Genomic DNA, 25,747 nt, shown 5'->3' with positions numbered 1-25,747 from the left:
CCTCAGATAACCCCATTATTTGTCCAGTAACCTCAGATGACCCCATTCCCTGCCCTGGGTCTGGACCTGTTACCTCAGATGACCCCATTACTTCTTAAGTTACCTCACATGACCTCATTTACTCTTCTGGATCTGAATCTGTGTCCTCAGATAACCCCATTACTAGTCCAGTGTCCTCCGATGACCCCAGTTACCTCAGCTGACCCCATTACTTCTTCAGTGACCTCACATGACCCCATTTGTTTTTCGGATCTGAATCTGTGTCCTCAGATAACCCCATTACTTGTCCAGTGTCCTCAGATGACCCCAGTTACCTCAGCTGACCCCATTACTTCTCCAGTGACCTCAAATGACCCCATTTGCTCTTCTGGAGGTGAGTCTGTGTCCTCAGCTGACCCCATTACTTCTCCAGTGACCTCAAATGACCCCATTTGCTCTTCTGGAGCTGAGTCTGTGTCCTCAGATGACCCCATTACTTGTCCAGTAACCTCAGATGACCCCATTCTGTTTCTTCGGTCTGAACCTGTAACCTCAGCTGACCCCATTACTTCTTCAGTGACCTCACATGACCCCATTTGCTTTTCGGATCTGAATCTGTGTCCTCAGACAAACCCATTACTAGTCCAGTGTCCTCAGATGACCCCAGTTACCTCAGCTGACCCCATTACTTCTCCAGTGACCTCAAATGACCCCATTTGTTCTTCTGGAGGTGAGTCTGTGTCCTCAGATATCCCCATAACTTCGCCAGTGTCCTCAGATGACCCCATTCCCTGCCCTGGGTCTGGACCTGTTACCTCAGACGACCCCCATTAATTCTTCAGTGACCTCACATGACCCCATTCCCTTCCTTGAGTCTCGACCTGTTACCTCAGATGACCCCATTACTTCTTCAGCGACCTCACATGACCTCATTTACTCTTCTGGATTTGAATCTGTGTCCTCAGATAACCCCATTACTTGTCCAGTGTCCTCAGATGACCCCATTCTCTGGCCTGGGTCTAGCCCAGTTACCTCAGAAGACCCCATTACTTCTTCAGTGACCTCACATGACCCCATTTGCTCTTATGGATCTGAATCTGTGTCCTCAGATAACCCCATTACTAGTCCAGTGTCCTGAGATGACCCCAGTTACCTCAGCTGACCCCATTACTTCTCCAGTGACCTCAAATGACCCCATTTGCTCTTCTGGAGGTGAGTCTGTGTCCTCAGATAACCCCATAACTTCTCCAGTGTCCTCAGATGACCCCATTCCCTGCCCTGGGTTTGGACCTGTTACCTTGGACGACGTCATTACTTCTTCAGTGACCTCACATGACCCCATTTGCTCTTCTGGATTGACTCTGTGTCCTCAGATGACCCCATTACTTGTCCAGTAACCTCAGATGACCCCATTCTGTGTCTTCGGTCTGCACATGTAACCTCAGCTGACCCCATTGCTTCTTCAGTGACCTCACATGACCTCATTTGCTCTTCTGGATCTGAATCTGTGTCCTCACATAACCCCATTACTAGTCCAGTGTCCTCAGATGACCCCATTCCCTGGCCTGGGTCTAGCCCTGTTACCTCAGATGACCCCATTACTTCTCCAGTGACCTCAAATGACCCCATTTGTTCTTCTGGAGTTGAGTCTGTGTCCTCAGATAACCCCATTAGTTGTCCAGTGTCCTCAGATGACCCCAGTTACCTCAGCTGACCCCATTACTTCTTCGGTGACCTCAAATGACCCCATTTGTTCTTCTGGAGGTGAGTCTGTGTCCTCACATAACCCCATTACTAGTCTAGTGTCCTCTGATGACCCCAGTTACCTCAGCTGACCCCATTGCTTCCCCAGTGACCTCAAATGACCCAATTTGCTCTTCTGGAGCTGAGTCTGTGTCCTCAGATAACCCCATTAGTTGTCCAGTGTCCTCAGATGACCCCAGTTACCTCAGCTGACCCCATTACTTCTTCGGTGACCTCAAATGACCCCATTTGTTCTTCTGGAGGTGAGTCTGTGTCCTCACATAACCCCATTACTAGTCCAGTGTCCTCCGATGACCCCAGTTACCTCAGCTGACCCCATTGCTTCCCCAGTGACCTCAAATGACCCAATTTGCTCTTCTGGAGCTGAGTCTGTGTCCTCACATAACCCCATTACTAGTCCAGTGTCCTCCGATGACCCCAGTTACCTCAGCTGACCCCATTGCTTCCCCAGTGACCTCAAATGACCCAATTAGCTCTTCTGGAGCTGAGTCTGTGTCCTCAGATAACCCCATTAGTTGTCCAGTGTCCTCAGATAACCCCATTCCCTGCCCTGGGTCTAGCCCTGTTACCTCACATGACCCCATTACTTCTCCAGTGACCTCAAATGACCCCATTTGCTCTTCTGGATCTGAATCTGTGTCCTCACATAACCCCATTACTAGTCCAGTGTCCTCCGATGACCCCAGTTACCTCAGCTGACCCCATTACTTCTCCAGTGACCTCAAATGACCCAATTTGCTCTTCTGGAGCTGAGTCTGTGTCCTCAGATAACCCCATTATTTGTCCAGTGTCCTCAGATAACCCCATTCCCTGCCCTGGGTCTGGACCTGTTACCTCAGGCGACTCCATTACTTCTAAAGTGACCTCAAATGACCCCATTTGTTCTTCTGGAGGTGAGTCTGTGTCCTCAGATAACCCCATTACTTCTCCGGTGTCCTCAGATGACCCCATTCCCTGGCCTGGGTCTAACCCTGTTACCTCAGATGACCCCATTACTTCTTCAGTGACCTCACATGACCCCATTTGCTCTTCTCGATTTGACTCTGTGTCCTCAGATGACCCCATAACTTCTCCAGTGACCTCAGATGACCCCATTCTCCGCCCTGGGTCTGGCCCTTTAACCTCAGCTGACCCCATTACTTCTTCAGTGACCTCACATGACCCAATTCCCTGCCCTGAGTCTGGACCTGTTACCTCAGATGACCCCATTACTTGTTCAGTGACCTCACATGACCTAATTTGCTCTTCTGGATCTGAATCTGTGTCCTCACATAATCCCATTTCTAGTCCAGTGTCCTCAGCTAACCCCAGTTACCTCAGCTGACACCATTACTTCTCCAGTGACCTCAATGACCCCATTTGTTCTTCTGGAGCTGAGTCTGTGTCCTCAGATAACCCCATTACTTGTCCAGTGTCCTCAGATGACTCCCTTCGCTGGCCTGGGTCTAGCCCTGTTACCTCAGATGACGCCATTACTTTTTCAGTGACCTCAAATGACCCCATTTGCTATTCTGGATTTGACTCTGTTTCCTCAGATGACCCCATTACTTGTCCAGTAACCTCAGATGATCCCATTCCGTGTCTTCGGTCTGGACCTGTTACCTCAGATGAACCCCATTACTTCTTCAGTGACCTCACATGACCCCATTGTCTCTTCTGGATCTGACTCTGTGTCCTCAGATGACCCAATTTGTTCTCCAGTAACCTCAGATGACCCCATTGTGTGTCTTGTGTCAGGACCTGTTACATAAGATGGGGTCATCTGAGGTAACAGGTCCAGACCTTGGGCAGGTAATGGGGTCATCTGAGGACACTGGAGAAATAATGGGGTCATCTGAGGTCACAGACTCAGCGCCAGAAGAGCAAATGGGGTCAGGTGAGGTCACTGAAGAAGTAATGGGGGGTCATCTTATGTAACAGGTCCTGACCCAAGACACACAATGGGGTCATCTGAGGTTACTGGAGAACAAACGGAGAAGGAGAAATAGGCTAATCATCAGTAGGAGAACTCTCCTGATGTGGAGGGGTCTTTTTGCAGTGAGAATCATGGGTACAGACAGTCAGTCTTTGGCACTTCACAGCGGTGTTGGTAGTCAGCAGGACTTAATAAGGGCCTTTCCAGCATGGAGCTAAAGCAGTCTTTCACTGGTGGACCTTTACATAGATCCAGTCTCCTGGTTCCAAGGAGTGGCAGGGCTGCTAGGGTCTTTGGGTAGCGCTTCTTTACCTGTGAGAAAAGAAACCTAACCCATTTCATTAGTGGCTGGCAGTGTTTTGCAGATCTCATAGCTGCTTGGGCACATTCAAGCCCCCCTTTTCCTTAGGTAAAGGTAATAATTGGAGATAGACCAATTGCCTAGAACCAGAAGGGACCTTGAAAGGTCATCGAGTCCAGCCCCCTGCCTTCACTAGCAGGACCAATTTTTGCCCCAGATCCCTAAGTGGCCCCCTCAAGGATTGAACTCACAACCCTGGGTTTAGCAGGCCAATGCTCAAGCCACTGAGCTATCCCTCCCCAAGTCTTAGCTGCGAGCGGTGTCCTTGACTGGGGCCAGTGTTTTATCTTTAGTCTGAGCTTGCTAGCTATTTTTTTTCCAGTTAATTCATTCTGTTCTTTTTTCCCCTCTCCCCCTTCTTGGCTTCTTTTAACCTACAAAGAAAACTTCCACTCTTTACTCATACACCTTTTTCCATACCATGAACACACAAACATTGCCGTTATACAGTACATTAGTCTTATTCAATGTATGCCACATATACCCTTCCACTAAAATAACTTTATTACAGAGCTTTGGAGCAAAAAGCCAGGACAAGCACACCCACTTTGAGGAGTTCACTCAATATAACCTCTAGTCCAATAGCTTCCCACCATCCCCAGCCCTCTGGCTAGAAATCTGAGGTAGCCAGAAGGATCCCATGTACAATATGGGGAGTGGGTTAACTTTTCATGTCCTTGCTTCCAAAGACTGTTGGTATGCAAATTTTAACAACCATTTTCAATTAATCTGGCCAATGAAGTTTCTTTTTCTTCCTTAAGGAAATGTATTAGACTTTGGATAAATCAGGAAAATGTGATATACTAAACACTTTGTATTCCAAAGTTGAATAAAACAAAGTATCTGCATGTTAATCCTTCTGTTTGATTTTTAAACTAGACCATCCTATGAAAATATTAAACACAATTCTGGCCATGAGACAACCACCACAAGACAGGACATAGAACACAAAACATAATTCCTATTGTGCCAGTAAATGCATGGTATGGTAAAAGCTGTTCAGCTGGCATCCGTTTTCTTTGATTATCTCAAAGACAAAAAACAGAGGTCTACCCCTTCTGGGCAGTCAATCATCGCTTAAAATATACAAATACCCTTGTTGATTTCAGGCAAAACAGAGGAATTACCCCATATTATCTTGTATTTGTTTCATAGGCAGCCCAGGTTTCAATGGCTTCTACCTTATCAGTTAGATAATTTGCATTAATACAGTTGCTTTCTGGCTAGCTTCTGGATCCAAAGCTATCCACAGCTGTCTTGATCTAGGGGAATACTCTGTCTGAGTCGCTCGGGTAGGATTGGGCCTGCAGGCAGGATCGAGTCCTCTGAAGCCTGGGTCAGAACAGCACACAGCTAGGGGAGTTGGTTTTGAGGCAGCCGAAGGATGATTTTACCATCTGAAAAGAAAATCTGAGCACGCAGTTTACACAACAGATCTCTGCCCAACAGATTAACTGGGGAATCCGGAGCTAGCAAAAAGGCATGGGAGGTGGAGACACCAGAAATTTTCCACAGTAGCCTCCTGCAACACAGAATAGTCAAGTGGCTTTCTGCCTATACATTCCTTTCTGAACACCAGGTAAAGGCCATTTACTTAACATATTATCCAAAGGGCTATCCTTAGAGGGTTTATCCAGAGACCCACCCATCTGTCTGCTGACACTCAACCTGACAAGAGAATTACTTGAGATCAGTGGGAATTACGGTCTAATCCAGGTTTTCCTTCTTACAGGGGACGGGACAAAAAGGATCTCAATACAACCTCAGAGCTTCATCGCACACATGGCTTTCACTCTGAGGAATTACGAACGGGAAGTTCAGTTCCGCCCACACACCTAACGCCCAAATGAACAGAGCAGAAAAACAGTAACCGGTTAAACAGAACAGAACCAGATAGTGTTTCCTTATCCTATTAGGGCTCACCTTATCAGAACACGAACCCCAGGGGCCGCGGTGAAGCAGAGAAAGAGGGGCCAAACACCCCTGTCGTGGAAAAATTGACCACACCGTTGATTTTGGGTCAGACACACTGAGGCACCTTTATTAAAATACCGATATGCATAAAGGGAAGGTCAACATGGCCCCACACAAAGAAGGTGGCGGTAGCTGCCTTGTCTTTAACAGATTTTCACCAAGCTTATAAAGGCTAAAACCACAAAGCATAATTACACATCACACACATTATACGTTAACTCCTTATTTGGCAAGCGGGACACAGTCTGGGGCAAGCGGGACCCCTTAAAATCCCTATCACCCCGTTGGTGCCATTCCCAGTTTGCTGCAGCCGTCCGGAGTCCAATGTCCGAGCTAGGAGAATCCCATCTGGAGTCGCCAGAAACTGTTACCGAAATATCGGGTCCGTCTAGCTGAGAGCCAATAACAGCCTGACAGGGATAAGGAAAGATTGCTTTATTCTGCAGAAAAAAAAAGGAGAATTCTGTACTCAGGTACAAAGATCTCTGCTGCACACAAGTTTCGCAAGCTTTTTATACACTTTCAGACAAAGACCATGCCGTGTTAACGCTTCATTGGTGGGTATCAAACCCCGTGCTTCTGTTAGCTGCTTAGTAAACACTGGCTTGGAGCAAGATTTCTCTGCTTTGAGGCAGAAGAGAAAAGATAGTGAAAAAGTTTAGGTCACTGTGTTACGTGAGGCTTCGGCTTCCCCCTACTGGCCACCTGCTAGTTGTTAAGGGAGGGGGGGTCACTAGTAACTTTCACATTCTGATTGGGCGAAACCCTCCGCGCTCAGCACCCAGTCGCCAAGTGCGCATGACGACCCTTGGAGGAACAAGGTGCTGATTGGCTGACGCCCCCAGGCGTGCGCTCGCCATGGTAACGGTCGTTTCCTTTTCCTCCCCTAGCCCCTTAGCTTGTAACTACCCCCTCCCCTTATTCACAAAATGGCCGCTCAGATTGACCTCACGCCCACACAGGGCGGAAGGTACCATGAGAGGAACACGCTAGGACAGTAACTGACTCCCCCCCCCCCGGGTGAGATGGTTCTGCCCGCGCAGCCCACACCGCACCATCCCCGGGGTGCACCCCCCTCCCGTCCCCCTTAAAGGGGCAGAGCCACTTAAAGGGAAGGGCCCTCCCCCCGCCATGTTTGGCCGACACTTAATGGTCATGCTGGGGTGGGGGCAGCCAGACGCCTGGGTTCCCTGCGCGCAGGCGAAGGAGGAGGCGGCGGAGTCGGGGTGAATGACACACAGACTTTTATTGAGAGGGGGGTGGGAGCGAGAACGGGTCGCAGCCCAGGGCGATCAGCAGGTTTGCCTGGGGGGAGAGCAGCGAGTTAGAGGGGCGGCACCCCAGTGCCCCCCTTCACCCCCACCTCCAGCTTCCACCCCACCCCCTCCCATTTCTCCATCTCCCCCCCCCCACCAGTCCCCCAGCTTCCAGCCCCACTGATCCCCTACCACACTCCCCACCACTTCCATCCTACTCCCCTGGCCCCCCACAGCTTCCCCACCTCTCCTGCACCACCCCCAGCCCAACATGACACTGACACAGCCCCCCCAGCAGTAGACCACCCCCACTCACTTTCAGGAAAGAGGCCACGTGTCCCGCTGTCATCCCCTCCACCTGCTGCAGGTCCTCCACCTGCGAGAGGGGCAGAATGAGTGCCTTGTGGGCCAGCCCCCCAGTGCCCCACAGGCCAGCCCCCCAGCGCCCCACAGGAGGGAGGCAGTACCTGGCTGAAGGGTCCGTGCTTCTGTCTCCAGGCCAGGATGCGCTGGGCTCTCTTCTCCCCAATGCCGCGCAGGGCCTGCAGCTCCTTGGCATCGCCCTCGTTGAGCCGCTCCAGCAGGTTCTCCCGGCTCCGCGCCACCAGGTCAGGGGGCGTCACCAGCTCCCAGCCCGGGGCCTGGTTCTCGGCCCCTGTGGCCGCCTGGCCCTGTGAGGGGGAGACGGGCCAGGCGGTGACGCCCCCCAGCTCTGCCCCGCCCCACAAGCTGCCCCTGCTGCCCCCGCACCCAGCAATCCACCCCTCAACTCTGCCCCCTGGCACATTTCCACCCCTGCTGCCCCCCTGCCCAGCAATCCACCCCCAAACTCTGCCCCCCGGCACATTTCCACCCCTACTGCCCCCCAGCACCCTGTGCCCAGCCCCTCTCACCTGCTTCCTCTGTATGGCCAGGATCTCTTCGGCTCCACTGGGCATGGCCTGCTGCCCAACGGGGGTCTGCCCTGCAGAGCAGGGGGCAGGGTTAGCTGGGTAGGAGCTAGGACTCCTGGGTTCCGTCCTGGCTCTGGGAGGGGAGTGGGGTCTAGTAGTTAGAGTGGGGAGGGCGGGGGGCTGGGAACCAGGACGCCTGGTTGTCACGGAGTCACCGGGCGATGCTCTGGAACTGCTCCCCACCAAGCCAGTCAGAACTATGGGGAGCCTCCTCCCCCTTGGAGCAGACTGTCTGCAGGGCAGGAAACTCACACGGCTTCACCTCCTGGGTCTGACCTTGGAGCGTTCAGCATCCTCTGCCCCTCCGTGCGCTTCCCACAGCGAGCCTGCCCCGGCGGGGTCCTGGGGGGGCCACAGGGTCCTGCCCCCCCACTGCACAGTCAGACTCTCAGCCAGCCAGTAACACAGAGGCTTATGCGGTGACAGGAACGGGGTCTAAAACAGAGCTGGTAGATACAGCAAACCGGACCCCTCGGCCGGGTCCAGTGATTTCCCTACACCCCCCCCTGAATTTTCCCAACACCCCCCCCCAGTTTTGTGAGCTAGTTACATACCAATTTAGTATGTAAATGCCCACAGACAACCTGCCAACCTGAAGCATATTCTCACCAGTAACTGCACACCGCACCATAGTAACTCTAGCTCAGGAACCAATCCATGCAACAAACCTCGATGCCAACGCTGCCCACATATCTACACCAGCGACACCATCACAGGACCTAACCAGATCAGCCACACCATCACCGGTTCATTCACCTGCATGTCCACCAATGTAATATATGCCATCATATGCCAGCAATGCCCCTCTGCTATGTACATCGGCCAAACTGGACAGTCTCTAAGGAAAAGGATAAATGGACACAAATCAGATATTAGGAATGGCAATATACAAAAACCTGTAGGAGAACACTTCAACCTCCCTGGTCACACAATAGCAGGTCTTAAGGTGGCCATCCTGCAGCAAAAAAACTTCAGGACCAGACTTCAAAGAGAAACTGCTGAGCTCCAGTTCATCTGCAAATTTGACACCATCAGCTCAGGATTAAACAGACTGTGAATGGCTAGCCAACTACAGAACCAGTTTCTCCTCCCTTGGTTTTCACTCAACTGCTAGAACAGGGCCTCATCCTCCCTGATTGAACTAACCTCGTTATTTCTAGCTTGCTTCTTGCTTGCCTATATAAACCTGCCCCTGGAAATTTCCACTACTTGCATCCGAAGAAGTGGGTATTCACCCACGAAAGCTCATGCTGCAAAACGTCTGTTAGTCTATAAGGTGCCACAGGATTCTTTGCTGCTTCTACAATATTTATTGGTGATTATCGATCCTTTCTCAAAGTGGATAGAGGCATTTCCTCTTAAAGCCAATACTGCAAAAGCCACTGCCAAGGTCTTGGTAGAACAAGTCTTCTCTCGCTGGGGGATCCCTGCAAAGGTAGAATCGGACCAGGGATCACATTTCACAGGACAGTTCTTTAGGGATTGTCTTAAATTGATGGGAGTCCCGCAGAGACTACACATCCCATACAGACCACAGTCATCTGGGATGGTGGAACGAACCAATCGGACTATAAAAGTGATGTTGAGGAAACTGGTTGATGCCAATGGACATAACTGGGACACCCTCATGCCTTTAATTTTAATGGCATTGAGGGCAACACCGGCTGCATCTACTGATAAAACACCTTTTGAAGTGATGACAGGCCGAACAATGAGGTTACCAGAACATTTAATTTGGCAAGCTAGTGGCACTCAATTAGAGGGAATAAAAATGGATACCTACCTGCAAAATCTGCAAAAACATTTAAATCACATTCACTTGCAGGTAGCTGCCAAATTGGGAAAATCCAGACGTAAGGCAAAGGCTTACTTTGACAAAAACCAGAGAGAGAATACTTGGGAGGTAGGAGATCAAGTAATGTTATTGTCATATAAGTCACCAGAACATGGGTTGTGTAATCGATGGATTGGACCTTTCCAAATCATTGATAAACTCAGTTCAGCAGTAGATAAAATCAGAATAACAGGAGGAAAGCATAATGGAGACAAGATTTATCATGCTAACCAGTTAAAGCTGTATCGATCGTCCAGGTCGCAGGAGCAACTTCCTCCTCAGGACTTAAGTGATCAGATGAAATCGCAACAACTGGAGCCCAGCAGTTTGCAACCATGACATTGACATTTTTGACTTATTACACCCTTATTGTTGCTCTAAGGGTAGGACTATGCCAAAATCTTAAGTCTGAAACTGAACTATTGCAACCCCAGGAAACCAGACGATCCAATCGTACTCAGTTGTCTGAGCCCAAGCAACAGAACATACCAACAAAGAAGGAACGGACTATTATACTTAATCCAAAACTGGTCGTCAACCCGATTCAACAGGTTAAGGGAATTCGGGGGGAGGATGTTACGTTTGAATATCAATTGGTGGAAGTAACTGCACTACCCTCTAGTGGTTGGAAAAAGATGTGGCCCTTAGATGAAAATTCTAAGGGGGGAGGATGCAAATGATGTAAATTGTCCAGTGTTAAACCCAGGACCTGTTAGTGGTCTTACCACAACACCCATAATGGGGAAAGTAATTAATCAATTTCAATTTATGCATATTCCTGCAGTGCTAAATTTGTCCAATTGGTACTTGGGAGAATTTAGCTATTGTCAGCATACTAGAGTGGCTTCCTTTTTCTCAGTACGACTTGTGGATAGGATTGTAGCCTATCAGCAACGAGTGCGAGATATTGTTCTGTTAAAGAATGATAAAGTTCCTAAGTCACAAACTCTTAGGAGAAAACGTAGCTTAAATCTCCTTGGAGGTTTAGGATCCCTAACAGGACTATTTGGTGCAGGAATGTCAATTTGGAACCAAGCGGATATTGGAAAAATCCGCAAGCATATAGATTATGTGTTAAAAGAGGAAGCTAACCGAGTAGTCAATCCAATGTTACAGGGAATAAAGGGATTGGCACAGGAAGAACGATTTACTGTTTATGATATGCATGATATAACCCAATTGTTTAATGAAACTCAACAGAAAATTAACCAGTTAATTGCTTTAAACAATGATCAGAAAAGGGATCAGCACTTGGGGAAAGAAATTATATGCTCTGCATATGGGGAATATGTTGTAAGCACAATTACTGATGCATTGCGATCTTTAAAATTAGGAGAAGTTTCTGACTTAATTAAGGATGAACAACTAATAAGTTGGTATTGTCCTAAATGTTTTCAAAAGCTGGAAAAGGAAAGATCCACTTGTTTGGATGCATGCCAGCATTTGTCAGTGGGTGCTATGAGAGAAATAGGATCTGTGACACCTCACCCCAACCGAGACAGTTGTTCTCTTGCAAAAGATTGTATAATGGCACGGTCTTAGTATGTTTCATTCACGGTCTCGTTACCAGTGTTTGACCCAGACAAAGATGTGTACAGGCAATTGGCTGCTATCCATTCTATCCATGTCACCTTGAAGATGACATCTACAGGGAACGCATTAATGCACCTCCCCTGGTAGTCTATCACACTCCAACTCAGACGTGGAAAGTACCACAGATGGCCTGTTGTTCTGAAAAAGGACCTCAGTATATCTGTAGATGTAATGTGTTTGAATCAGACACTGTTTTGTGTGGACTACAGGGAGAGAGAGCACAGAATTCATCATCGTCATGCCTGGTGAGGCTGACCACATGGAAGACTCCGATAGAGAGGGTGACCTATGCTGGAAGGAACCAATTTTGCGTGGTTACCAATCAAAAGAGGTACCAGTATGGTCCCTTGGAGTGTCCTGTCACAGAGCCAAATTTCTGTTTTATCCCAAGGCAACCCACTGTAATAGGAAATCAAGTTATTTCCCCTATCCCTACTTTTGAGAACATTACCATTATTCAGTCTAACCCTGATTACCAGAATTTAACTATTTAAAGCACACCCACCTTTTTGGCCTATATTTCACCATTAGGGTTACAACTGAAATCATTAATGACTCGTAAGGAGACTCACCTCATTCAAATTACTAATAATATGGACGAAGCCCAACAAGTTGTTACCCAATTAATGAATGAAGGTAATGAGCCTGCAATAATTTCTAGAGAGAATTTCGGATTAAAAGTGTGGGTAATTATCCAAGGAATTGGGATTGGAATTAATTTCCTTATTTTGGGTTATATGCTGTATAAACGCAACAAATCCAAGCCAAAAACTAGGCAGAGACCTAGACAGACACCCAGACAATTAACTAAACAAATGCACAGACGAGCACCACCTGGGGATAAAGATGAATATATATACACATGGTGCCCATTCCAGATACATACCAAAATTTGCCCAGGTATGAAACTAAAAAGGGCCCCACAGATATTGAATCCTAGGTGATGGGGTTTCTTGATGTAAATCACCCCGTCAAAGGGGGGCGTGTAGCCCTGAGGATCAATCTGTTGGTCTGTATAAAATGTCTTTTTGATAAAAGTGTGTAGGCTGCATAGATTATAGAATTATTTACAATAGCTGTAATGCAAGACACCTACAGACATCCAGGCCAGACACCCTGGCCAACTTCCTGCGTGACGCTGAAAGCAACCTTTAGGACCCTTACTCAGAAAAGTAAGAATAGAATACAAACCTACGCAAATGTCTGGGGACCTTTCACCTAGGAAAGGGTGGAAAGTGGGGATTTTTGCCCACAAATCTAACAAGTACACCACAGATGCGTACATATCTGTCACTCATAGGCATATCTATGAGGGATGGTACCCTAACCTTTCCGTGGGGGAAGGACAAATTTGGGCATAGGAGGAAGGATTTCTCCCTATAAAAAGGGTGTTGATACACCATATGGTAGGCGATATATCCAGCTATTTCCTTATGGTCTCACCTTGTCTCCCCTATGAAGGCTGTCAACTACTGATGGTATTTCTTTTCACAGCTGTAAGTATAAAGGAATCTAATTTCTGCTTTATCTTTTTAAAAGCATCTAGTTTAGAGGGGTAAACTTATACTCGGTCTTTTTATTATTTCCTTTTAAAATAAGTGTGAAACCACACCCAAGTGTCTATTGCACAAGGTAAATTTGTCATAGGTATATCTCTTATAGAACTGTGATATTTGTAACTTTGTAATCTCAAACTGCTTTTAACATTTACTTATTGTTTCATTGATTTTAAATAAAAGGTCTTAAAGACTAATTTTGTCTCAGTGTAAGTTCCTGTCATATACCCGAATCTCCTTGTATAAATTCTGTGAAGCCTGATTTAAGACGAACTCTTATCTTTTGATCACACATATTGGCAAACCATACCCATATTATTACCTATTAATTATTACTAATATTATTAATTAATTAGAAAATTAATTACCAAATAAAACTAAATTAAGTGGATAAATTCCGCTGACCCTACTAACCCACCCCAAATCAGGCTGCACTCCGAGACTGCTCCAAAGCTGGGGTCTTAGTACCCGTCCTGTGGATCTGCAACAGTGGGTCCAGCAGCTGGCTGGACAATTCTTCCCCCACCCCTAGTCCTGTCCTCCCCACTCCTATACTTGCCTTCTCCTGGTAGATCTCCAGGTAGGACATGGAGACGGAGAAGTCCCACTCCTCAGCCCCGGGTGAGCGGCTCGCCTCCCGTGTCATTTGCAGGACATCCCGCAGCGCCCGTGGGATCACACCTGGCTGTTCAGTGCTGCCCAGCATGGTGTGCGTCTTACCTGGGGTGGGGGGCAAGAAATCACTTCCTCAACTTCCACAGCCCCCCGCCCCGCCTCTGGGCTCAGCCTCCCCCTCACTCACCAGCACCGGTGCGCCCATAGGCCAGCACACTGGCGTTCTGCCCCTCCAGCAGGTGGCACAGGACAGGCCGCACGGAGCCGGTGTAGATGTCATTCTGGGTGGCTGGATCACCATAGAAGGTGTCGAACCTGGAGAACAGGGTAGGGCATCCTGTGATGGCAAGGGAGGAGCTCAGCCCAGGGGCACCCCCAGCTGGAGACACCCCACCCGGGGACACCCCACCCCACTTACTCGTACTGTAGAGTCTCCATCTTGTTCCTCCAATAGATGATCTCCAGGGAGCGGGAATCCAGGCCGCGGATGCAGGGGTCCCCCTGGCTGCAGGGGCGCAGGCGGACGCACACTCGCACGTGGGCTGGGGGGCTGGCACGGCGGGGCTCGGCCAGGCTGGCTCTCTGCTGGGACAGCATGGTGCCCACCACAGGGGTTGGGGGGTGGCAGGGGGGGAGAGCTCGCTGCTGGGGGGAGGAGAGTTAGGAGACTGCAAATGGGCTTCCCCCCACTCCACTCCCCAAGCTGAGCTAGGGGGTGAACCTGCTGCTCTCTGCCCCCCATGGCCCCCCCCACAGCTTTCGGGCTCCTCCCCTCCCCCTCCAGTGCCCCCATCTGTTCCCCTCTCCTCCTCCCTCCCGGTGCCCTTCCCGCACCCCCTCCCTGTGTCCCCTCCTGGTGCCCCATCTTCTCTCCCCACCTCACGCCCCCCCACCGAGCCTCCTGCTCTCTTTTGGGTCCCCCACAAGCTGTGACTCCTGCGGGCCACAGCCATTTGTATTTGGCACTAGCCCCGCCCCTGCTCGGACACCAGCCAATCAGGGAGCCCGCTCTTAGCTCCTCCCCTTCTGCTGTCCCGCCCCCTCTTGGCTCCTCCCCTCCAGATACCCAGCCTCGTGCCCTCTTAGCCCCGCCCCTCCTGATACCCAGCCCCGCCCCCTCTTAGCTCCTCCCCTCCTGCTGCCCTGCCCACTCTTGACTCCTCCCCTCCTGATACCCCCCCCACCCCCGCAACACAGCCTGCCCCCTCTTAGACCCTTACAGCATTAAAAGAATGCTGGAGGGCCCCCCAGAACCCCTACAGCCCGCAGAGAGGGCTAGGAGGTACCCCAAACCCCCTAAGCCCCCCCCGGGATGCCTACAGCCAGGAGAGAGGGCTGGGGTGCCCCCAGGAATCCCCTAAGTGCCCCCATTACCACTACAGCCAGGAGAGAGTGCTGGGGGGCCCCAGATCCCCCTAAGCCCCCCCAGGAACCCTACAGCCTAGAGAGAGCTCTGGGGCGGTCCCCCCAACCCCCTAAGCCACACCGGGACCCCTACAAACCGGAGAGAGGTCTGGGCCCCCCTGAACCCTCTAAGACCCCTAAGGACCCCAACAGCCTGGAGAGAGTGCTGGGGGTCTCCCAGAACAACTTAAGCCCCCCCCCCCCAGATCCCTACAGCCTGGATAGAGGTCTGGGGAGTCTCCCCAAACTATCTAAGCCCCCTGGAAACCCTACAGCCTAGAGAGAGGGCTGGGGGCCCCCTGGAACCCTCTAAGCCCCCCCAGGAACCCTACAGGGGGAGTCCCTCTAGGTTTATAAGCTAGACCCTGTAATATTTTCATCCTGGTGTTAGAGATAATGTTTTTCTTTCTTTCTATAAAATATTTTCTTTTTAGAACTTGATTGATTTCTTCCCTTGTTTGGAGTCTCAGGGGAAGAGGAGGGGGGAAAGGGAATCCCTCTTTGTTTGAATCAAGGTGATCTCTCCGACGGCTAAGGGAGGGGGAGGGGGGGAATGGGCTATTTCCCTTTGTGTTAAGATCCGAGGAGTTTGGATCTGTGTTCCCCGGGGAAAGTTTTGGGGGGAACAGGGAGTGTGCTAGACACGGGAATTTCTAGCTGGTGGCAGCATTACCAGATCTAAGCTAGGGTTTAAGCTTAGAAGGATCCATGCAGGTCCCCATCTTTTGGACGCTAAAGTTCAAAATGGGGAATAAACCTATGACAATGATTCCATGATGACTCAGAATCAGGACATGAGATTCTCCCATTGCATTCTCCTCTGAGCCGTTCAAACCTCCTTTGTTCATTAGGACTGAGTCTCATTATTTACAGAAGCTCTAGTATCAGAGGGGGAGCCATGTTAGTCTGGATCTGTAAAAACAACCAACAGTCCTGTGGCACCTTATAGACTAACACGCGTATTGGGGCATAAGCTTTCATGGGTGAATCCCCATTTCGTCAGACGCAAGTTCTAGCATCGCCGTAATGGAAAAAAACCAACCAGCCAGCTCCCTACGAAGCCGGGAGGACTCTGGGGGAGCCTCCTCTCTCTGAGCAGACTGTCTGCAGGGCAAGAAGCTCCCACAGCTTCACCTCCTGGGTCTCTCCTCGGAGCATTCAGCATCCTCTACCCCTCCGTGCGCTTCCCACAGCGAGTCCGCCCCGGCGGGGTCCTGGGGGGGCCACAGGGTCCTGCACCCCAATTCCACAGTCAGACGTGACTCTCAGCCAGCCAGTAAAACAGAAGTTTATTAGATGACAGGAACATGGACTAAAACAGAGCTTGTAGGTACAGCGAACCGGACCCCTCGGCCGGGTCCATTCTGGGGAGGCAGGAAGACCAGAGCCCTGTCTGGCTCCCCTCCATTTCCCCAGCCATCTCCAAACTGAAACTCCCTCCAGCCTCTTCCCCAGCCTCTGTCCAGTTTCCCGGGCAGACGTGTTACCTGGCTCCAACCCCACTCCTGGGTTCTCATGTTACATGCTCAGGTATCTTCCCTCAAGGAAAGTCTCCCATCCCCAATGTAGCCAGTCCCAATAAACCTCCCCTGCTACCTTCCCAGGTCAACACTCCCCACTCCCTGCTGGGGCACAGGCACCCACCCAGTATTCAAAGAAAACATTGAGAACATTCTCACTTCGTCACAGTCACGCACCCCTATTCCCAGCACCCAGGAATTGGTGCAGCACACAGGGAAACTGAGGCACACACAGTATTCATGTAAAACTCACATAGGCTCAACAGTAAGACTCACATACAACATAACAAGGGAAAATCCCCACTTCATCACACCCTCTATCCTCACTCCTTCTCTGGTATATTTACATTGAGAGAAAGGGTACAAGACCCAACTGCTATTCGGCAGAACCCAGTGCAATCTGGGAACGAGCCAATCTGTCCCTAATGGGGGAACCTGGTGACTAACAATCACTTCGCAGTGGGAGGAAAAGTATAAACGTGATGCTCTAAATTTGGTTAGACCAGGAAAAGTGACGGAGGTTGTGTCCAGTGGTGAGGAGATTTGCTACGTTACCCTGGCCGCTATATGGGCTGTTTTCTCCACTGAAAAAACTAGTTGTGTTTTTACATCAGGATCCCTAACGCAATCTAGCTAACTCCACGGAAAACCCTAGTGGAGCCAAGGCCCAGGTCGATTTAACCTCCACGTACCAAGTAAAGGTCACTCCTGGCTCCCCCACCTGGGGCTGACGGACATTCCTGGAGGGACGCACACTTCCATGATGCAGGACAAGGGGGTTGATGAAAAACACCGTGGGCTTCACTCCAAGGAAAGGTGAGCTGCAAAAGGGAAAAGCAGACCACTCACGTGAAGGAGCCACAAATGCCGCCTCAAAGTTCACTACTTGGGAATTAGCAAAAGGAAAAAACAAACAATCTTTTCTGAGACCCAGACGAGATTTTCATGGTGTTTGTCTCCCTTGCAGCTTCTCTGGTGATACATAAGAGAAGAGTCGTGATGGAAGAATTTCTCTCACTCACGGCATCCATAGGGTTTCTCCCCTGTGTGGTTCCTCTGATGTGTAATAAGGCCTGATCTCCCAGCGAAGGTTTTCCCGCACTCACAGCATCCATAGGGTTTCTCTCCTGTGTGGCTCCTTTGATGGGCAATAAGGTGTGGGTGCTGAGCGAATGTTCTCCCGCACTCGCAGCATTTATAGGGTTTCTCCCCTGTGTGGATTCTCTGATGTGTAATAAGATTTGAGAAGTGAGCGAAGGTTTTCCCGCACTCACGGCATCCATACGGTTTTTCTCCTGTGTGGCTCCTCCGATGTGAAATAAGGCCTGAGATCTGAGCAAAGGTTTTCCCACACTCATGGCATCCATAGGGTTTCTCTCCTGTGTGGCTCCTCTGATGCGTAATAAGGTGTGAACTCCGAGCAAAGGTTTTCCCGCACTCACAGCATCCATAGGGTTTCTCCCCTGTATGGATCCTCTGATGGCGAATAAGGTGTGAGCTCCGAGCAAAGGTTTTCCCGCACTCACAGCATTCATGGGGTTTCTCCCCTGTGTGGCTCCTCTGATGGCGAATAAGGTGTGAGCGCCGAGCAAAGGTTTTCCCGCACTCGCAGCATCCATAGGGTTTCTCCCCTGTGTGGCTCCTCTGATGGCGAATAAGGCGTGAGCGCTCAGCGAAGGTTTTCCCGCACTCACAGCATTCATGGGGTTTCTCCCCTGTGTGGCTCCTCTGATGGTGAATAAGGCGTGAGTGCTCAGTGAAGGTTTTCCCGCACTCACAGCATCCATAGGGTTTCTCCCCTGTATGGATCCTCTGATGGCGAATAAGGTGTGCGCGCTGAGCGAAGGTTTTCCCGCACTCACAGCATTCATGGGGTTTCTCCCCTGTGTGGCTCCTCTGATGGCGAATAAGGCGTGAGTGCTCAGTGAAGGTTTTCCCGCACTCACAGCATCCATAGGGTTTCTCCCCTGTATGGATCCTCTGATGGCTAATAAGTTGTGAGCGCTGAGCGAAGGTTTTCCCGCACTCACAGCATCCATAGGGTTTCTCCCCTGTGTGGATCCTTTGATGGCGAATAAAGGTTGAGCGCTCAGTGAAGGTTTTCCCGCACTCACAGCATCCATAGGGTCTCACTCCGATGTGGATCCTCTGATGGCGAATAAGGGTTGAGCGCTCAGTGAAGGTTTTCCCGCACTCGCAGCATCCATAGGGTCTCACTCCGGTGTGGATTCTCTGATGGTGTGAGTGCCTCCTGAACTTTTTCCCACCCTCAAAGCCCGTGTTATTTCTCTCTCCCGTCAGGATTCTCTGCTGGGCCGTGGCTTCCTTGAGGCCTTTGTGAGTTCCCCGATAATTAACAGATATTCCAACTTTCTGTGCTGGCTGGTTTCCCTGCTGCTTCTCTGGCCTGTGCTGCCCCTGAGAGCCTCTTCCCCGCTCACAACTCCTGGACACACTCCCTTTGCATCTTTGCAATAACACCCCATGTGCTTCCACTTGCTCCTCTTCCTGCTGAGGCTTCTGCTCCACGGTCTCTCTCACCATCTCCTCACCTGCTGGGACAGAGAATTAGAGGATCCGTGATTAGAGGATCCATTGCCAAGTTAAATAACAGTGGAGACATAGGGTCTCCCTGCTTAACACCAACTTTAATTTCAATAGATGGAGTACGTTCTATACCAACTTCTATTCGAGTATGGATCTTTTTATAAGAATCTTCAATTATATTCACAATATGTTGATCCAATCCCCTTTCCTGTACTACCCACATAATGTGATCATGAGATACCGAATCAAACGCCTTAGCAATGTCCACAAATATAAACCCCAACGATTTTTTGCTCTTTTTTGCTTGCATCAATATTGTATGAAGTATCTTGAGGTTCTCTGAACAGCCTGGTGTAGCAATAAACCCTCTTTGTCGAGCATTTATTGGGCATGCTTTGGCCAGTCGATTGGTTATTATCCTCGAGAACAGCCGTAATATAATGGATCCAATAGTTAAAGGCCTCCAATTCCCCAGATCTTTTAGGGCTTCAGGGTCTGCAGTTTTAGGGATTAGTAGAGAACGACATTCTTTTATGGTATCAGGTATCATACCAGTGATTAGCCACGTATTAAACAACTTCTCAAGAGCAGTACATTCCGGATCCGCTAGGAGTAGGTCTCTGAGACTGATCTTATCAGGGCCTGGTGCAGAGTTCTTATTCATCTCCTTTACATTCTTCAGTATTTCCTTAGCCGAGAGGAGAATTTCAAAGGCGGTGTTATCAGCCACTGCATGGGATTTAAATTGTCCCAATCCTTCAAAGGGAGTCAAAGTCTCCCATTTACTCTTGTATGTTTCAAATATTTCAGTGAGAGGGATAGGGAAATGGGGGGGAACAAACCAAGAGAATAGCTGGAGATGGAGAAAATCAGGGACTGAATTTCCCCAAACGGGAGAGAGGAGAAGATCAATTCTGCATCCAGTTCCCATCCAAACACTCAGGGAGAAGGGAGTCTGGGGAGGGAACTACTGGGTCTGAGGGAAGCAGAACGTGAGAACACAACTGTATTGTACTTTGCGATGTATGTGCTGCCTCTGGGAGAGACCCTCCCAGCCTGGGTCCCCAGACTGGCCTTGGCAGGCTGTATGTAACTGCCAAGATGTTGCAGATTGGGCTGGAGCTCAGTCTCTGAAGCCTGAGCTGCAGTGTCTACACCAGCGGTATGTGTACCCCTGGGGTACGCAGAGGTCTTCCAGAATTGCTACGGCAAAATCACTAGCCAAGTCAGTACAGAGTAAAATTTCATACAATGACTTGTTTATACTGATCTATATAATATACACTAAAATGTAAGTACAATATTTATATTCCAATTATTTAGTTTATAATGATATGGTAAAAATGAGCAAGGCAGCAATTCATGGTGTGCGGTGACACTTTTGTATTTTATGTCGGATTTTGTAAGCAAGTCGTTTTTAAATGAGATGTAACTCGGAGGTACGCAACACAAATCAGACTCCTGAAAGGGGCTGTCACGGAGTGTGGGGGAGTCAGGTCCTGCACCCCCGGACTCCCTGCAGATTCATCAGGACTCTCAGCCAGCCAGTAAAGCAGAAGGTTTATTTAGACGACAGGAACACAGTCCAACACAGGTCTTGCAGGCACAGATAACCGGATCCCCCGGATAGGTCCATCTTGGGGGGCCCCACAGCCCCCCTTGGGGATCAGAGCTCGGTCTCCCTGCCTCCCCTCTGTTCTCCAGCCAGCACTCATCTGCCCATTCCTTCCGGCCCCTCCTCTTTCCTCAGCTCCTTTCCTTTGTCTGCCCTGGCCAGAGGTGTCACCTCCCCTCCCCCAGGCCAAGCTCAGCTCACAGTTGAATTCCTGCATCTTCACCTAAACCTCTGGCTCTCCCCTCCCCCGCACAGACAGTCTGTGCTTCCTACTCTTTCACACCTCTCCCCCCTCCGAGACTGAACTGAGCGGGGTCACTCCAGCCAGTGACCCGGGGAAGTTCGGACCCACCTACAACCTTATGCCGCCCGCGCCCTCTCCCCACCCCAGTACCCCTGGGGTGCACACGGGGCTGGGGCCTTCCCCCCACGTTCCAGTCTGGGGGGCTGTGATTCAGGCTCTCTCGGTTCAGAGCCCCCCTCCTGACCCTGGCCCCCCTCCAGACAGGCTCCTCGGGGTGGGGCCCGGGCCTTACAGCCATCTCCCCCCTGTCCCGGGCCTTCCTCCCCCTCTGGCAGACGTCACAGGAGCGGCAGTGCTGCCGGACATGGGCAAAGACCCCAGGCCAGTAATAGTTCTGCAGCAGCCGCTGCTGGGTACGCCAGGCTCCCTGGTGCCCTGAGGGGGACATGTCATGGGCCTGGCACAGCAGCTGGTGGCGATACTCCTGGGGTACCACCAGCTGCCTCCTGATCCCTCCTGACTCCATCTTCCCTGGGGGAGCCCATTCTCGGTACAGGAGCCCCTTCTCCCACAGGAACCTTTTCCGGCCACCTCGTCCCATGGTCTGTCCCCCCCCGAGGTTGGCCAGGTCCCTTATCCTCCGCAAGGAGGGGTCTTCCCGCACCGCGGCCTGGTACTCAGCCGCTGGGGCAGGGGCGGGGATCTGCTCTCTCTCACCGGCTGGGTATGGGGCCACAGCCTCTCTGAGCCCCGTCCCTGGGCGTTCCCTCCCTACCGGGTCAGGGTCCGGTGTCTCGGCCAAAGTACTTTCCCCGGGGTCAGGGTGCAGAGCCCTGCGTCGACCCTGACTACGGTTCACGGACAGGGTACCCTGGGTGTTACTTGGCCAGTCCTCGAGGTGTCCCCCCATTAACACCTCCGTGGGCAAATGTGGGTGCACCCCCACGTCCTTGAGGCCCTCCTTGTCCCCCCACTTTAGGTGCACCCTCGCTACAGGCACCTTGAATGGGGTCCCGATCACACCCCTCAGGTTCAGGTAGGTGTTGGGCACCATCCGATCCGGGCCCACCACCTGCGGCCGGGCCAGCGTCACCTCTGCGCCCGTATCCCAGTACCCAGTGACCTCCTTCCCGTCTACCTCCAGGGGAACAAGGCACTCGCTCCGGAGGGGTAGTCCCGTGCCCACCCTGTAAACCCCAAACTCAGGGCTGGGAGCATCCAGCCCCTCGGAGGGGTCAACCCGGGGCCCCCCTCCCTCCTTCGCAGGGGGTACGCGGCCCACCCCCCTTTCGTGCGAACGCTGCCCCTCATCCGGCTGGGTCTCTACCAAGTTGACCCGTGTGGGGTTGGTCTGCTCAGTTTGTCCCGGAGCTTGGGGCACTGGCCCCGTACGTGGCCCGGTTGGCCACATTGATAGCAGCCCATGTCTCGTGGGTCCCCTCGAGTGGGACGGCTGGACCTGACGCCCGATGCTTCCCTTTGGTGGGGGCCCTCCCTCGGCTCCTTCTGGGAGGTCCCATGGTGACTCTCTCTCTCTGCGTTGAGGCAGACCTGCTCCTTCGAGACGCCTCCCTGCCATCCCCCGCCCGACTGTCCATGTATTGGTCGGCCAGCCGGCCTGCATGCTGCGGGTTCTCCGGCTTCCGGTCCATCAGCCACTGCTTCAGGTCAGATGGGCACTGCGCATACAGGTGCTCCAGTACAACTAGGTCAAGCAGGTCCTCTCTCGTTTGGGCCCCAGCCGTCCACTTGCGGGCGTACCCCTGCGCCCGGTTGACCAGTTGCAGGTATGTGCCCTCCCGGGTCTTACGTTGACCCCGGAACCTCTTCCGGTACATCTCCGGGGTCAGCCCAAACTCGCGGAGCAGGGCCTCTTTGAACAGGTTGTAGTCCCGCGCCTCCTCCCCTCTCATTCGCTGTACACCTCCACGGCGGTGGGGTCCAGTAAGGGGGTGAGGCACCGGATCCTGTCTGCAGGGTCCACCTGGTGCAGCTCGCAGGCATTCTCAAAGGCCGTCAGGAAGGTGTCTATGTCCTCCCCCTCCTTACGCGGGGCCAGGAAGCTCTTACCGAAGCTCTTTGTAGGCTTGGGCCCCCCCTCACTCACCGCAGCCGGGGTCTTACTGTTGTTCTGCTGGGCCAGGGCCAGTTCATGTCTGCGCTGCTCCTCCTTCTCTCTCGCTTCGAATTCACGTTGCTTCTCCTTCTCCTCCAGCTCACGCTGGCTTTGTCTTTCCTCATATGCCCTCAGCTCCTTACGCTCCTCCATCTCCATCTCCATCCGTTTGATCTCTCTCTCCAAGTCCAGCCGCCTGAGTTCCACGGAGGCCGAGCGTCGCCGGGACGATCCCCTGCCGGCCGGGGGGGTCACGGTGCCCTCGGTAGCTGGGCTCCTCCTCCCCCTCCCCCTAGGCCTAGGGGTGGGAGGTCTCGAGGAGCCCTCAGCAGCCGGCTGACCACTCCCAGCAGGGACAGACACTGGTGCCTGCGCTGCATCTGCCGGGCTGCTTCCCTCAGAGACAGGGACCGGTTCATTGACTCGATCTCTCTCCTCCAGCCGGGCAATCAGCTGGGCCTTGGTGAGCTTCCCATGGCGCAGCCCCCTCTGCTTGCACAGCTCCACCAGCTCACACTTGCGCTTCTGGGAATACATCTTCCTGCTGGCCACTCGCAGGCCGGGGTGCTCGCCGCTCCCCACGGGTTCCAGGGGGACCCCTAGTGTGCCAGTCCTTGAGGTCACCCCCTCTCTGCCAGGGTCGAGCTGCAGACTCCTCCGCCCCTGGGACCGCTCGCTGTGATCCCCCGGGGGACCCTGTTACTGCAAAGTCCTTCTCTCGGGCCACACTCGCCCAGGGGTGAATCGCCCCTTCGTTTTACTGCTCCCCAGTCACTTACTGCAGGAAGCGCCGTCCGCGGGGTGCAGTCGATCCCACCGCTGCCACCAGTTGTCACGGAGTGTGGGGGAGTCAGGTCCTGCACCCCCGGACTCCCTGCAGATTCATCAGGACTCTCAGCCAGCCAGTAAAGCAGAAGGTTTATTTAGACGACAGGAACACAGTCCAACACAGGTCTTGCAGGCACAGATAACCGGATCCCCCGGATAGGTCCATCTTGGGGGGCCCCACAGCCCCCCTTGGGGATCAGAGCTCGGTCTCCCTGCCTCCCCTCTGTTCTCCAGCCAGCACTCATCTGCCCATTCCTTCCGGCCCCTCCTCTTTCCTCAGCTCCTTTCCTTTGTCTGCCCTGGCCAGAGGTGTCACCTCCCCTCCCCCAGGCCAAGCTCAGCTCACAGTTGAATTCCTGCATCTTCACCTAAACCTCTGGCTCTCCCCTCCCCCGCACAGACAGTCTGTGCTTCCTACTCTTTCACAGGGGCACAGTAGTGTGGAAAGCTACCCAGCTATTTCTAACGTGCTAGCACCTACAGTGGAGCACCCATAGGGAGACACATCTCAGAGAACCATTGTTACTGCACAAGTTGAGTAACTTCTTCTTTTGCGTGTTACCTGATCTCACTGGGTGTGTTCTTGCCACAAGGTTTGTCAGCAGGGGCTGGTGCCATACGTGCCTGGGGTCCCCGGGGCTCAGGGAGGGGTAAGTGGGGGCAAGGACTCATTGGAAGGGTAAAGGGGTGGTGACATTATGGAAGTCCAAGATGGATTGTGTGCAGCAGGCTCAGGGTCCAAGCGCAGGCCAGGGCAGGCAGCTTCTGTTCCCTACATCGGACCTAACCCCAAGTTTTGCCTTAGCAAAGAGACGGTGTCAGCGTTTGCGCTGTCCTGCGCCTGTGCTCTGCTCCCAAAGTGTTCTGTAGCGGGGAGGGACGAGCGCTGGTCTATGGGTCACTGGCCTGTCGGGGTGTCGCTGAAACAGGGCAACGCTGAGGGTGCCTTGTGAACCTTCACGCTTCATTTCCCCTCTAAGAACCGAGGGGACGGGAATCCTTACCCAGCGAGGCCACGTTCTCATAGTTCTCCTGCATGACGTCTCTGTAGAGGGCTCTCTGAGCGGGGTCCAGCAGAGCCCACTCTTCCCTGGTGAAATACACAGCCACCTCCTCGAAGGTCACCGGCCCCTGAAAGAGCAAGAGCCCCCCACTCTGCACCTGCTGCCCAGTGACAACCCCACCGGTCACAGGGGCGAGGGCCAATCACATGGAAGCTGTGGGAGGCAGGCAGGATCCCACCCCTTCCCCATCAGAGCAGCCAGGAGGCATCAGGGGGAGGGGAGAAAGAGAGAGAGAGAGCCCCTCACCCCCTTCTAGCAGACAGAGATGGGAGGGGTCTGAACATTCAACACTCACCTACCTGCCAGAAGCTGATACAGGAGATGGAGCCCCCAGCAGGGTCCAGGGACAGGCCCCCTGGCAGGAATCCCAACACCCTCCCCAGTGCCAGCACTTGGATGGGAAGGGATGGGGTGTCTTCCCTGGGTCTCACTGGGGGCTGCCCTCTGGCTAGTAGGTTCAGACTCCAGTATTGGAGGCTGGTACGTTTCCCCAGCCCAGTCCAGGGGGGTTGATAAATTAGGGAATTTCCACCCACAAACCGCATGGGTCTGTTGCTAGAATCTAGGCCTCACCATAAACTAATCCCACCAGGTTTGTCACACCCTCTC

At 52.1% G+C, this 25,747-nt stretch overlaps 3 protein-coding genes across 4 annotated transcripts; all 3 read right to left on the bottom strand.

Annotated features, from left to right (window-relative positions):
• Positions 1 to 7,159: 7,159 nt before the first annotated feature.
• On the bottom strand, positions 7,160 to 8,189 carry LOC123361584 (kinesin-like protein KIF22). The gene is made up of 4 exons (XM_045001570.1): positions 8,143 to 8,189; positions 7,717 to 7,920; positions 7,566 to 7,625; positions 7,160 to 7,298 (listed from the first exon to the last, which is right to left on the bottom strand). The coding sequence occupies exons 1-4, from the start codon at positions 8,185 to 8,187 to the stop codon at positions 7,239 to 7,241; spliced, it is 369 nt and encodes a 122-aa protein (XP_044857505.1). The 5' UTR covers positions 8,188 to 8,189; the 3' UTR covers positions 7,160 to 7,238.
• A 425-nt stretch (positions 8,190 to 8,614) lies between these two features.
• Positions 8,615 to 14,436, bottom strand: LOC123361557 (kinesin-like protein KIF22). Its single transcript, XM_045001534.1, has 5 exons — positions 14,219 to 14,436; positions 13,988 to 14,115; positions 13,745 to 13,905; positions 9,000 to 9,040; positions 8,615 to 8,648 (listed from the first exon to the last, which is right to left on the bottom strand). Exons 1-5 carry the CDS (start codon positions 14,395 to 14,397, stop codon positions 8,615 to 8,617), a joined length of 543 nt encoding a protein of 180 aa, XP_044857469.1. The 5' UTR covers positions 14,398 to 14,436.
• A 2,044-nt stretch (positions 14,437 to 16,480) lies between these two features.
• On the bottom strand, positions 16,481 to 25,656 carry LOC123361586 (zinc finger protein OZF-like). Of its 2 annotated transcripts, none has more exons than XM_045001573.1 (2): positions 25,079 to 25,656; positions 16,481 to 19,279 (listed from the first exon to the last, which is right to left on the bottom strand). In XM_045001573.1, the coding sequence occupies exons 1-2, from the start codon at positions 25,110 to 25,112 to the stop codon at positions 17,739 to 17,741; spliced, it is 1,575 nt and encodes a 524-aa protein (XP_044857508.1). In that variant the 5' UTR covers positions 25,113 to 25,656; the 3' UTR covers positions 16,481 to 17,738. The 2 variants fall into 2 exon arrangements, with proteins under 2 accessions (XP_044857508.1, XP_044857509.1); XM_045001574.1 differs by having other exon boundaries at positions 16,481 to 19,276.
• Between the last annotated feature and the right edge of the window lie 91 nt (positions 25,657 to 25,747).

The sequence above is a fragment of the Mauremys mutica genome, unplaced genomic scaffold (genome assembly GCF_020497125.1).
Source record: "Mauremys mutica isolate MM-2020 ecotype Southern unplaced genomic scaffold, ASM2049712v1 Super-Scaffold_328, whole genome shotgun sequence".
Classification (NCBI taxonomy): Eukaryota; Metazoa; Chordata; order Testudines; family Geoemydidae; genus Mauremys; species Mauremys mutica.
Note: the sequence above shows the minus strand (reverse complement) of the source record. Positions and strands in the feature narration are given on the sequence as shown.